This window comes from Cynoglossus semilaevis, chromosome 20 (assembly GCF_000523025.1).
Source record: "Cynoglossus semilaevis isolate Cse_v1.0 chromosome 20, Cse_v1.0, whole genome shotgun sequence".
Classification (NCBI taxonomy): Eukaryota; Metazoa; Chordata; class Actinopteri; order Pleuronectiformes; family Cynoglossidae; genus Cynoglossus; species Cynoglossus semilaevis.
The window spans coordinates 14,329,550-14,343,527 of record NC_024326.1 but is presented as its reverse complement, the minus strand read 5'-3'; the positions used below and the strand labels follow the sequence as shown (position 1 = coordinate 14,343,527).

At 42.8% G+C, this 13,978-nt stretch overlaps 3 protein-coding genes and 1 non-coding gene across 4 annotated transcripts in view; all 4 read left to right on the top strand.

The window, feature by feature from the left end:
- Nucleotides 1-2,134, top strand: part of LOC103396779 (sodium/potassium-transporting ATPase subunit alpha-2-like) — a 25,513-nt gene extending 23,379 nt beyond the window's left edge. Inside the window, exon 15 of the mRNA XM_008335005.3 lies at nucleotides 1,817-2,134. Coding sequence (XP_008333227.1) covers nucleotides 1,817-1,845 — 29 coding nt within the window. The 3' untranslated portion in view covers nucleotides 1,846-2,134. The remainder of the gene's footprint in view (nucleotides 1-1,816) is intronic.
- Nucleotides 2,135-3,092: 958 nt separating this feature from the next.
- On the top strand, nucleotides 3,093-7,041 carry sdhc (succinate dehydrogenase complex, subunit C, integral membrane protein). The gene is made up of 6 exons (XM_008335004.2): nucleotides 3,093-3,144; nucleotides 4,018-4,077; nucleotides 4,233-4,334; nucleotides 5,220-5,281; nucleotides 5,726-5,889; nucleotides 6,783-7,041. Exons 1-6 carry the CDS (start codon nucleotides 3,128-3,130, stop codon nucleotides 6,885-6,887), a joined length of 510 nt encoding a protein of 169 aa, XP_008333226.1. The 5' UTR covers nucleotides 3,093-3,127; the 3' UTR covers nucleotides 6,888-7,041.
- Nucleotides 7,042-10,394: 3,353 nt separating this feature from the next.
- Nucleotides 10,395-10,468, top strand: trnar-ucu (transfer RNA arginine (anticodon UCU)). The gene has a single exon. It is a non-coding gene; the product is annotated as a tRNA-Arg (tRNA).
- Nucleotides 10,469-13,009: 2,541 nt separating this feature from the next.
- cadm3 (cell adhesion molecule 3) overlaps nucleotides 13,010-13,978 on the top strand; it is a 103,656-nt gene continuing 102,687 nt past the window's right edge. Inside the window, exon 1 of the mRNA XM_025052453.1 lies at nucleotides 13,010-13,301. The gene's annotated coding sequence lies outside the window, so the exon portion shown is untranslated. The remainder of the gene's footprint in view (nucleotides 13,302-13,978) is intronic.

Genomic DNA, 13,978 nt, shown 5'->3' with positions numbered 1-13,978 from the left:
GGTGCCTACGTCATGTTAGCTACGTCCTGTTGGCTACGTCCTGTTGGCTACGTCCTGTTAGCTACGTCTTGTTGGCTACGTCCTGTTAGCTACGTCCTGTTAACTACGTCCAGTTGGCTACGTCCTCTTGGCTACTTCCTGTTAGCTACATCCTACTGGCTATGTCCTGTTAGCTACGTCCTGTTGGGTAAATTTCAGTTTATTTTTTGAGACTATTATTTACTTTTAGTTTTTGGCTACATCTCATCCTTAAACACCTGTTGCTAAATGATAGCATCTTTAGCTTCTTTACGGTTTATCTACCTATGACTCGGCCACTTTTTTTGTCTTATTTGCTCTGTTACTTTTGTAACATTTGAGTCACGCTCTTGACGTTTTCCCCCCCCCCCCCCCCCCCCCCCCCCCCCCCCCCCCCTCCCCCCCAGCCTCTGTTCGAACCCTTATCCAAACAGCTGCAGTCTGTGATAATTCCAGCAGTGAAGGAGCCACTCGGTGGCCAACAATAGCCCCGACTCTGACGGCAGCTGCCTCTGCACTTGACTGATTACTGTTTGTCTTCTGCGCTCTGACAGTGAATGCACCGCTGCCTGCAGTTTGATGGAGATTTATTCTAAATTTATGAAGAATAAAAAAATAAAAACCTAACGAGAGGCACAGGCGCTCAGACAGAGATCGGACCAGACAGGAACCGATACTTCCACAAACAGAAGTTCACCTTTTTAAAAACACGATCCCACTCATAATAATAAAAGGGAGAAGAGAGAAACCAGACGGCAGACTCAACTCTCCTGATGGAGGCAGTTAAGAATAAAACATAAACCCATTTACTGAGGACTGGGTTTTTTTTTTGTTTGTTTGGTTTTTTTTTTTTTTGCTTTTGGCCTGAAGGAAAATAATTTTGCAGAAATAAACAAGACGCAGAAATGTGTCAGGTTTCAGCCAAATGTCTCTGTTACAGGGGTCGAAGTAGGCCAAGTGTGTGTGGGCCACATGTGGTTTAGGCTGCAACTGTTTATACACTGGACCCAAAGACTAGGAGATGAGTTAATTCAGGGTCACAGACTGATGTCAGAACCAGTGAGAACTGTTTAATCAGTTCCAGCAGAGGATTCTAAAGTACATAGAGACCTGACGTCTGGGTTTAATAGTAGATCGCAATAGATTATAGCGCCACCTACTGTACTAGAGTGTGTAGTGTCATGGTATGACCAGTGACTTTCTTTTATTTTTTTATTTTTTTTATCGATTTTTAACTGATTAATGATCCGATTGATACATCACTTTAGATCTCAATACCATTCCTTAATTTCTAAAATCTGTCACCTCGTGATTCCTGATACCTACTATTATTATTGTCACACTTACCAAAAAAAAAAAAAATCACAATTGGCCAAATCAGTTAAATGGATGTATTTCTAGTTCTAAAGAAGGAACACAGACAGGTTACACAAGCGCAGCAGCACCAGTAGGACGAGGGAGGAAATGAAATCAGACGGATGACATCACTTGACTGGTCCCCTCGGTGATGAGTGCAGACTCGGTACAACGGTCTCTGAAGATGTTCGCCGCCACGGCTCCTCGGCGGACGGAGGCCGAGACAGGAGGAGACAAACACAATTCGTGGTGACACTTAATCATTTCTGTTAATCTGCGCGTCACGGGCGGCTGATCAGAGTCTCAGAGTTATGAGGGGATTCATTTGGACACGTGCAGAGACAAAGGCTGCGGGATGAATATGAATGGAGTGGTATAAAGAGAAGGGATATTAGGAAAACTGTCCATCTGGTCTCACACTCTCTTTGTCTCTGTCTTCCAGGTTGGGTGGAGATGGAGACGTATTATTAACATTCATTAAATGTATTGTGTCTGTGTGTTTATTTATATCTGTGTCCGATGCGGCGTGCGTCAGTTCGCAGATCTGATCCACAGGGAAAGAAAAAAAAAACATGCTTTTGGAAGTGATTTGAAATGTTTACTTTTTTTTCTGTTTTAGTCTGAATACATTTCCAGCAAATATAACTGTGATGCAGCCTCTGTGCCTTAATGTGTCTTAAAGCCAAAGTGATGTTTTGTGGCCTGTTTGTTTTGTAGGAATATTGAAAAGAATGTTCTAAATAAAGAGATTCACAAAAAACACACTGTGTTTCTGCCTGTTGATTTGAACTTTATCCATTATCCATCTATTCCAACAACAGGACTATCTACAGTTCATGGGAAGAGATTCACAAAAAACACACTGTGTTCCTGCCTGTTGATTTGAACTTTATCTAAAGGAAATCTCCTTTCCAACAACAGGACCATCTACACTTCATGGTTTTGTTGAGTGGAAGGTCAGTGGTTGGACGACATCTTCCATTTGTCCTGTACAGCAGGACATGAAAAGAAAAAGACAGGTTTGAAAACACAACTTCTAATCACATAAACATAATCTGTTCTTAAGAGTCGTTCAAGCCAGCAGCCACGTTAGAAAAGGCACACGGCAAAAAATCTGTGCAAAAAATTTTTTTTAATACAGATAATTCACTGAGGGATCCCCCCTGAAGATGAAATCTGTCTTTCATTTGTGCTGCGGTTGATGACTCAGTCTCTGCTGCGTCGCTCCATCATCTTCATCATCTCTGCTGGTTCCCGGTAGAGGAGGAGGTGGTGGAGGAACAGTTTTATCATCTCACCTCTTAATTACATCTAGAGGCAGCTTTATGTTTCATTCAAACGTGTCCTGGCCATTTAACAGTTCCACCAACAGGTTGTCCCTGCACAAAGGTAAAAATTAGGTAGTGGTGAATCAGTTGGTTTATTTATTTATTTATTTATTTTTTTTTAAGAAGTAATATGTTATAATTTATATACAAAGATTACTTAATTAAAATGATTTAATAAGTTAAAAGAGCTGAAGACAACTGTAACACAGACCTTAATAATCATTCAGATCACATAGCGATTAAAAATTAATTAATAAAATACATTTAATTTCCACATCTTTTATTTTTCTTTTTACTCAAATCTACGGTCCAGTCATAACAATATTCCACTCAGAAAGTTCCAACTCCTGACCTTCAGTGCCCTTAAATAACCCAGATTTATAACAACATCCGGAAACGTCACTTCCGCTTCATTCCTGTCAAACATGGCGCTCCTGCTAAGGTCAGTACACCGCTGCTACACGTCGTTTAGCCTGTTTTAAACAACATGTCGCTGTCCTGTAAGCTGTACATCTTAACGACGGTTTAGAACAATAAGACAATACGTGAATTATTTCATTGTTGCACTTTTCGTATTCCAAACAAGTCCGCGGCGGCGGAAAGCTAACTGACATTAGCCTTCGAAGCTAACAGCTAGTTAGTGTGGTTAAAAAGGAAAAGTAACGGCATGTGAACTTAGTCTTTGGTTATCACTAATGACAAAGTCAAGCGAAAAATATATTATTATTTTTCCACGTGTGGTAAACGACGTTTTGTTTTTTTTGGCTTTGGTTTAGAGTGGAGTTCGCTGTTAACTCGTGTTGCTGCACTTGTTTGAGTAAAAGCTCATTGTCATAATGTATCATTATTACATTAATTATTACACATCTTTTAATTAATTGCTCAATAATAAAATTTAAAAAAAGTATGTAGCTGTCATTACTTTGAAAACAGAACGGGGATTAGTTTTACCTGATGATTTTAAAATCCTAAGAGCTTAAATGGATTTTAATGATTAATTAATTTATTCAGGGGTCTGTGTTGCTGGGCAGTTGAATGAGGATCATGGTGATTTAATATCCATGCTTTAGTAACGTGATTTAGCTTTATATAATAATGTCAGCATTGGATTTTTATTTTAATTTATAATTGTTTAAGTACTGTACTGTATTATTACATATGTTGAATATGAGGTTTTTTGCCTAATGTTTTTACTGTTTAGATTTAGTATCTTTAGTAAGTCAATATAATACTTCTGTCGACATGTTTTTTTTTAATGATGCATTTGACTGTTTACATAAATGAATAGATTTTTTTTTTTTTTTTTTTACTCTAGGACGTTTGCCCGTCAGGGTGTCTGTGTCTCCAGATCACAGTACACAGTCTTCTACAGACAGTAAGTCGTTTGTGTTTTGACTTTTAGCACATTTGTAGCTAATTCTGACTAATTTTGCAATTTTTTTTTTTGTATTCTAGGCTAAGTTAGTTGTATTTTAGCTAACTCTTAGCTAGTTTTTAATTAAAGTGACCCCCCCCCTCCCCTCTCCACAGTGCTGCTCCAATGGGAACCACAGCCAAGGAGGAGATGAACAAGTTCTGGGCCAAAAACGCCCAGTTGAACCGACCCATGTCCCCACACATCACCATCTACAAGTACGTAGCACACGAACAAACTTCAACTTCTTGTTGTTCACACAAAACAACCCGGAGTGAAACCACACCTTCAAACGACATATGCTCCGTTTATGTTTGACAATTTCAGCTTCATATTGGCAGAGACAATAAAATGTCCCGCAGCATCATTTCCAAAGTTGGAAACGATGCTGCTCTTCAGATGCTGCAGTCTTTTAACGCTTATAAAACAGCAGGAGCAGCCACCATTACCGGGGAGTTTTATGCCTGTGGATGCATGTGGTGTAATAAGTACCCTGATGTACTGTGGGGCAGTTATTAGAACAGTAACAGCCCGACTGAAGGAGTTATGTCTACCTCTGCAATTTCTCCGCAGATTTCCCTCCAGGCTAATTTATTTTCACTTATCGTTTCTCTGTCGTCTGGGATCCTTTAATCGTTCTCCTGCACTCGTCTTTATCAGGAGGTTCCTCCGAGTCAGCTGTCATTTACTGTGGATTTGTCATTTTTAAGTATCTCGCCTGTGTAAGTTATAGATTTAAAAAAAAAAAAAAAAGATTTTTCTCTGCAGAAGGTCACCTCTTTGTTGTTGTTGTTTCATCCTTTTGTCATGGATTCCTCTGCTCCACTGATCGGATTTTTATTTTTATTTTTTTATTTTTATTGAACCCTCAAAAACGAAGCGTGTTCAAATCAAACCTGTTCAAATGACTGAAGCTCATCAACAGGTTTGGATCAAGAACCGTATAAAAACATTTAAAGGAAATGGATTTACATCCATAGACCTGGTGTCAAAGGTCCTCCCCCAGAATTCTCTGAAGAGTTCAGGTTTTTTTTTTTTTTTTTTTTACTTTTCCTTGAACCTTCAAACTGACTCTTGAATTGTCGTCATTTTTTTTTTTTCAGATGGTCTGTCCCCATGATGATGTCCATCACACACAGAGGAACTGGAGTGGGCCTCAGTGGAGGTAACACCCTCACCCCCCCTCACCCCCCCAATCCTCCCCCCTGTCAATGTCATCAGTGAATGTTCCCTCTGTCGCCCCCTTGTCATTCATGTGCTCCTTTAAATCCCTGCGTGCTGCACGTCCAACCTCTGTGTTTGTGTTTGATATTTGTTGACGCTCGTCTTTCGACCTGACTGTCCCTGAACGCCTCCTCAGACTAACATTTTTTTAAACCTCAGTCGGTTCGTACAATTCCAGTGTTTACATGAGACGCTGAAGCCCAGTGCTGGGCCGCTCACCCTAGTTTTAGTCACCGCTCCACCGTCACAGTCTGTGTGACCGTACAGGAGGCGGAGTCAGTCTTCCCTTGTCCTTCCTGTGCATGCTTTAACCGCCGTTATCGTCGGCCAATAGCTAGCCACCGCAGCTTCGTTCCAACCTGTCACTGCTCTCGTCCGTGTCCAGCGATCTCGGCCGTGGCGTTGGCAGCGTTGGTGCTACCAGGAAGTTACCCGTATTACCTGGACATGATCCACTCGCTCTACCTCGGCCCCTGTCTCATCGCTTTGGCCAAGTTTGGCATCGCCTTCCCAGTGTCGTTCCACACCCTCAACGGCGTCCGCCACTTGGTGAGTCCTCCGTCATCTGTTCACGGGCAGTAGTTCCAGCTGTCACCTATGACCTTTTAGATCAACACTAGTTATGGTCGTCAATTAAATTAGCCGCTTAATTCAAGGTTAATCAAATATTTATCATGTATATATTTCATAGAAATACATACTGTACATATACACATACATATGCAGTTACTTGTGTACATGTAGTAATCCTGGTATATATGCAGTATGTGAATGTGTATACCTAGAAATGTGTGTGTGTGTATATATATATATATATATACAGAGTGAGAGACTGGAGGAAGATGATCAATACAATCAAGTATCAGTATCAATACTTTTTCCTCTGCAGCAGTTCAATTTCAGTAATTAATTTTGATTAATCCTAAAATACCCTGTGATTAATAATATTAACAAGTCTAATAGTTTAACAAATGATTGATAGACACTTTATTAATGTATTTCACATAGTATATACAGTATACAGTATATACATATATTTATACACGTCAGTCTACAGTCTACAACAACACTTCATACTGCATCTATAATTGTACATAATTGCCTGTGTTTTCTAATGGACCTAATGAGGCAGCCATTAAAAAGCTGAGCTCCCACTCACAGGAACATAATCAAAGGCCACATGTCAGAGTGAGTATATATATGTATATATATATATATATATATATATGTATATATATATATGTATATATATATATATATATGTCTACACACATGTATTTAGAATGTTATTTTCTGAACCTCTAAATAACCAACACTCCATATGAACTAATATCACGCTGTTGTTGACGTTGATTGGTTAATTGAACCGTCAGGTGAATTTCTTGTCCGTTGCCGTCTCTTGGTTCTGGTTCTGTAACTGTTTTGTCCTTGGTTTCCAACAGTACTGGGACATCGGCAAAGGATTCAAAATCCCTCAGGTGTACAAGACGGGCTACACCGTCATCGGCCTGTCCATCCTCACCTCCGCGGCTCTGATGTTCATCTGACCTTCATCTGAACACGGTGGGGGAGGAGGAGACGACGGTGGGGGAGGGAGGGTGAGGAGGGGGGGCTTGTGTATATGTTCTGTTCTGGCCCACTGTGGGCTGTGTTTAATACAAATGTCCAAATTAAAGAAATATATGGTGATGTGTTCAGGAACTGCTCTGAGTCTTTGTGGACTTCATTAGTCTGTGGAACAGGGGGGGGACGGGGGGACGGACGGGGGGGGGTCGTCAATGTAGAGGGGTGCATGTAAATGTGACCCAGTTTGTTTTTGTACTCACCACCGGTGTGAGCAGCATCAGCAGCATCAGCAGCATCAGCATCAGTCAGACTCAGACTCAGACTCGTGGACGTGTCCTACATCTCCCGTCCTCGTCCCATTTGTCTCTCCAGTCTGTGACGTCACGTTCATTCATCCTTTCACTCTGTGCCTTGACTCAGCCTGAGCCTCAGCGGCGCCCCCTATGTTTGTTTTCATTTCTTCCTGGAAGTGTGTGTGTGCGTCCACAGAGCGGTCGTCCTTCATATGTCACCGTCTCCAGGTTTTCTTCGTCTTCTTTTTCTTCTCCTTTTTCTTCTTTTTCTTCTCCTTTTTCTTCTTTTTTCTTTTTCTTTTTTTTTTTTTTTTTCTTTTTCTTCCTCCTCTTTTTCTTCTTCTTCGTCTTCTTTTTCTTTTTCTTTTTCTTTTTCTTCCTCCTCTTTTTCTTCTTCCTCTTCTCCTTCTTCTTCTTCTTCCTCCTCCTCTTCTTCTTCTCCTTCATATTCTTCTTCCTCATCTTCATCTTCTTCTTCTTTTTCTTCTCCTTTTTCTTCTTTTTCTTTTTCTTCCTCCTCTTTTTCTTCTTCCTCCTCTTTTTCTTCTTCCTCCTCTTTTTCTTCTTCTTCCTCCTCTTTTTCTTCTTCCTTTTCTTCTTCTTCTCCTTCATATTCTTCTTCCTCATCTTCATCTTCTTCTTCTTTTTCTTCTTCTTCGTCTTCTTTTTCTTTTTCTTCTTCCTTTTCTTCGTCCTCTTCTTCTTCAGCTCGTGCTGCTGCTCAGATGCATTTTTCAACACAGCGGATGCTGAAACTCAAACTCAGGGAGGCAGCTGCGCGTTGGAAGCCGAGCTCGTGAACAGGCTCCTCACCGGCGGCTCGCCTCAGGCCTTGGACTTCCAGCTGAGACGCACGGGCGCCGCAGCGCTTCACCTGAACTCAGCTTTGGTCCTGCAGTGAGAAAACAGAGCTGAGCCTGGATGAAACGTCAGCTCCAACTTTGTTGTGTGGGCTAGGCTAACAGGTGGAGGAGGAGGTTTCATAGCAGCTGGTTATAGAAATGCTTTTTCAGATCAGGTTAAACTGAGAGGAAAAACAACAGAAGCACCAAATTGACTTCATGGCTCTGTTGCCCGTAGCTTCAGGGGCAGAGCGCCGTGTCGGCCTGGATTTGTTCGGTAGTGGAGGAATTTTATTAGCGTGTAACACCTGTTGGCACGTGTTGCGGCCGACTGTCTGTGGCAGTCAGTGCTGTGTCTGAATCAGTCAGTTGACCTGGATATGTTCCCATGAGTCTCAGCGACTGTGGAGAATGGACAAAAAAAAATGAAAATGAAAATGAATAGTTTGTTTTATTATTTATTTTTTATTCTCTCCTGGTTTATGGCACAGAGAACAAACCTGTCAGTGTGGATTTGTCAGTTTTATTGGTGTAAATCTGAAAGATTTTTTTTTGGTGATGGGTTAATTTCCCAGAAGGTTTTGGTTTTAGTTTTGGAATAAAATAATGTCATATTTTTATGTTGTTGGAAGACGACCTGTTTATGTTTCCTCTTATCATCAAATATCTTTGAAATGAACGTAAGCTCCCATGAAGCAGGGGTTCTCAAACGACGGGTCGGGTACCAGTACTGGACCGAATGGGAAAAAATAAACTAAGAATAATTTTTTTATTATTATTTCTGTTCATCAACATGGTCTTTAATTCTGAAAGTCAAGAGTGGAGCTCCTGGCTCAGTCACAGTTTCTTTGATGCACATTTAAGCCTTCAAGCTAACTTTAGCAGAAATACAGTTAAAAAGAGTCGGATTCTTCTTCTTCTTCTTCTTCCTCTTCTTCTTCTTCTTCTTCTCCTTCATCTTCTTCTTCTTCTTCTTCTTCTTCTTCTTCTACCAGTGGAGGAGGTCTCTGCCAGGAGGACAGACTTCAGAGCTCAGCTCTGGTACTGGATCAGAATCTCTATCAGTCTCTCTGGCTGCCTCAGCAACAACACATCTTTATCTATTTATTTATCTATTTATTTATCTATTGCTGTTGTCCAAATGTTCATTTTTAACCACCAATAGCAGAAAGATAACGTCATGTGACCGTGACATACTGTCACAAGAACACCAGAATATATACATATATATATATATACAACGGGGGAAATAAGTATTGAACGCATGAACTTTTTTGTCATTACATTTATTTCCAAAGATGCAATTCATGTGACATTTCTTCCAGACACTGGTATTAACTTAAATAATCCACACATAAAAAGAAATCACAACATTCAAATCCATAAATAGTGATTATGTGGAATTAAGTGCAATAACACAGGAAAAAAGTATTGAACACACCATGGGAAAGCTGTATAGTTTGGCAAGGAAAGGCACCATACCATCTCAAAGCTGAAAGTAATTAGTCTTTGTACTTCCTATAAGTGCAAACCAACATCAGCTGGGTTAATGCTAATTGATGGCCCTATAAACAGGTTGTTTTTTCACCAAGTAGTCAAACAAGACACATCTCATGATGGGTAAAAGCAAGGAGCTCTCTCAAGACCTTCGCAACCTGATTGTTGCTCAGCATCACAATGGAACTGGTTACAGACTTATCTCAAAGCATCTGAGTATTCCAGTAAGCACCGTTGGGGCCATTATCCGCAAGTGGAAGAAGCATCACCTTATCATCAACAGGCCGCGCACAGGAGCTCCTCGCAAGATTTCTGATCAGGGAGTCAGAAAGATGGTCAGAAGAGTTCTCAAAGAGCCAAGGACCACCCGGAAAGCGCTCCAGAAAGACATGGAGGCAGCAGGTACAAGTGTTACAGAGAAAACGATAGGCAATGCACTCCACCGCCATGGCCTCTATGGACGCTCAGCCCGCAAGACTCCATTCCTCAAAAAAAGGCATGTTGAAGCTCGTTTAAAGTTTGCTAAACAGCATCTGGATAAGCCTGTGGAATACTGGGAGAATGTTGTCTCTCTTCAGGTCTTCAGTTCGTGTCCAGATAACATCAACATTATGATGTGTTTTTACCAGATAATCTCTGTTCAAGTGCGACTCACGTGACACAGAGGGCAGAGCGGCGCACGCAGGATCAGGCAGCAGTGAGAGCGCGGCGGCGGCACCCCCTGCCGGCCGGCTGCGTACTGCACCCAGGCAGTGGTCCTGATGCTGATGCCGGGCATGGAGAGGATGCTGCGCGGGGCTGAGAGGGAGGAGGAGGGGAGAATAAAAGCAGCTCCGATCGGTGGGTTTGTGCCTCAGTCTCTGTGGCGCAATGGAATAGCGCGCTGGACTTCTAATCCAGAGGCTCCGGGTTCGAGTCCCGGCAGAGATGTTGGATGAAAAGGTGTGGCTTTTTGTGGAAGTGATGGAGACACACACACACGTGTTCCGGTTCGTTCCGTGCACAGAACCCAGCAGAACAGTGATGGAGGTGGTGTTAGCAGTGGAGCTTCAGTCACTGGAGCTCTTTGTTCTTTATCTCTCCATGATCTGAAGCTAGAACGAGACGAGAGTGGAGGAAAAATGTTCCTGTTTTTTTTCCCCCTAAATATTCCTGCTCTCTCTCTTCCCTCCTTCATCTTTCCTCCATATACATCATGGAACCTTCTGGGCTGGGACATGTAGGACAGTCCAGTATGTCCACCATGTCTCCTCGGGACATGTACGTCCAAACTGCTGATCTGATCTGATGTTTGTTTTTTTAAAAAATATCATTTCATATAATAATATAATATTCAAATCATTGATTTTTCCTTGACACCAAGTCACATCCTGCCTTTTTTTTTTAGCTCCATCATGTTTTATTTTTTTGTCCAAACACTGTTAGAACTTCTCTACTGTTGACTCAAATGCCACAGTGTTTTAATAATAATCTGTTAATTTAATTCTTGTTGTTTTTTTTTCTCTCTCTCCTTATTGACGAGGATAAATGAAGCCATTGATTCCTGACTGGTTGACTGTGTTATTACATCAGGGAGAGAGACGTCTGTCATCACTGAAAACTCAGTGGAGTTGTTATTATTTATTGACTGATACTGACGACCTTTGTTGCAGATACAAAGTCAGGTTTGATCAACCACTTCATGAACCTGTGAGGAGCTTTAATGAAGTCACAGACCGTCTGTGTCCACTGTCCTGACTGCTGTCTGTGGTCACGTCACGTGCGTTCATTAGAAACTAAAATATCAAAGACTGTGAAAAGTGAATCCAAAAAACAAAAACAAACTGAAATAATTACTAACTAAATTATAAACGTACTATTCCTGCGACATAATAAACGTTGACCTATTCCTGGATCAGACAATCAGACAAACTTGAAATTAAAATGTGTTTTTTTAAATTTTTTTTATCGATGTCATAAATGAAGGAGCAGCTGCAGAAACTGTTGATCTGATCGGAGTGAACGAGACGGATCACACGCCCCGCAGGACAACAACAACAACACCGCCGTCCTGTAAAAGTGAGCGGACGGTTAAAGCACCTGGAGCTGTCCACTCATGTACAACAGCAGCAGCAGCAGTGGCCAAAGCCCTGGTGCCACGTCTTTAACGGCACCAGCTGCTGAGTCCCGTCAGGTCTGAGGACGGAGACAGAGCGAGCGTTGAGTTAAAACATTGATGACAGAGGACGGTGTCATCGCAGCGTCTTTACAGCAGCTGACTCTGAGTGAAGTCGTCTCACTGCGTATATTAATCATCCCATTAAATCAGAGCCGACCTTCAGAAGGAAACAAAAAACAAACTGAAGGATCCATGAAAGGTGACGAGGAAGAACAAGACTTATATGATGCTGATGCTAATGACTCCAACGTTTAGTTTTTAACTATCATGTTTTTTGTTTTTTTTTTCCCCCTTCATAGTCGATTTCCGCACTTCTAATTCCTGCAGATTAACTGGATTAATCTCAGATTTCATCTGATTTTTTTAGCACTCACTTCTCGCTCCTCTGTAGCAGCTGCAGCTGATTGTGTCGTCACGCAGCACCGCCCTCCCTGTTTAACCCCAGCCTGCCCCCCCTCCCCCCGCCTGCACTCATAATCCGCCTGTAAAACTAATCCTTAATCCCTCCCTCCCCCCTCCCTCCCCCCAGGTCTCCCCCGTCTCTGCTCTGCCTCCCTGGTTCTCAAACGGTCCTGGTGCATAAAAACGTCAGGCCAGGACTGGAGTCAGATCTAAGCAGAATTTGATTTGGTCCGACTTCACCCTCATCCTCACCCTCACCCTCACCCCCACCCTCACCCTCACCCCCACCCTCACCCTCACCCTCACCCTCACTAAAATGGACTGTATCTGAACTTTTCTGTTTCAAACTCTTTACGTCAAATAATACTTTTAAAGTTGTGTATTTTTACTGTAGTATTTGCTGTACTTCACCAGACTGTCAGTCAGTCAGTTTTTTGTTTTGAAGTTTTAATAACCACGCCACTTAAAAAAAAAAAACTACGATGTATCGATAACGAATTTGAGGATTTTTTTTATTTTTTATTTTTTTTCAGAAGATGACCTGATCAACAAACGAGACAAAAACAACCCTTAAATTTGATTTTATTTCTTGGAATCTATCAGTTTTGTCTGTCAAATTCTAAACTGGTACAGGTTCCACAGTTGGTCCCCGCCCCGGACTTTTGACCTCCTCGCTGTAGATGATCCTCGGACTCTTTGTTTTCTTTAATATCACCCGTGAGTTGACACTTTTATCTCCAGCTTCAATCTGAGCCTCCTGCTCCTGCTCCTGCTCCTGTTATCCCGCTGCTCCGGGCCAAATCGTATTAAAACTCCCTCCTCCCTCCTCCCTCCCTCGGCTGCCCTCCCTCCCTCCCTCCCTCCCTCCTCCTCCTCCCTCTCCTGTCTCCTCCCCTCTCCCTCTCCCTCTCCTTTCAGACAGACTGTTTTTGCTGCAGTGAGCGGTAGCCGTGGAGAGAGGACTGTAGACACACACACTGTCACAGAAGAAGAGGAAACAACAACAACAGAGGCAGAAGAACAGCCGCGGGGATTCAGGTCGATTCAGGTCGAGCACCGAGGACGGGTTTATAATTCTGAAGAATCTCATCAAAGTGGACGGAAGCGGATCTGGAGAGGAGGAGGTTCCGGACCATCAGAGGACGGAGAGGAGCTGAAACTGAGGAGCAAGACGTCCACAGACTCCGGAGGAGGACCACCACGGTGCGTGTCACTCTCTCTGTGTCAGTGTGTGTGTGTCAGTGTGTGTGTCAGTGTGTGTGTCAGTGTTGTGCAGGGCGGACCGGGAGACACCTGTCAGTGCTGACGCTGTTCGGTCTCCAGGAATTTGTCCGTGCGCGCAATCTGGCTGTAGAAGCGTGGCAATCTCCCTGTGCGCGTGCGTATGTGCGCGTGCGTGTGTAATCCGTTATGCCAAGCCTGGGATAGAGAGCTTCATAATCCCACTGTGTGTTTTTTTCTTCTTCCATCATTTACTCTGAAAGAGCTGCTTGTTGTCGGACCGCCTGCTCCTCCTCACCCTCCCCCCCCCACACACTCCCCCCTCTTTACTCCCCTCTGCTCCTCACCCATCTTTTCTTATCTCCCCCCTTCAAAAACTGACCCCTCCTTTCAGCATCAGCATCTCTTTCACAAGACTCTCCGAATCTCCGAACTCTCACAGATTTTTTAAGAGGCAGTTAGAAAGAGGAGAAGGACAAAGTGAAGGAGGAAGAGGAAGAGGAAGAGGAGGAGGTGGAGGAGAAAGCGCTCGGAGCGCAGGGTGAGAGTGATGCTGCCGCTGATGCTGATGCTGATGCTGCGCTCCGACGCAGCGATGCAGGTGCAGCCACCGAGCACACACCAGCCCCAGCTCTCGTTGTGGTTCTCCACATCACCAA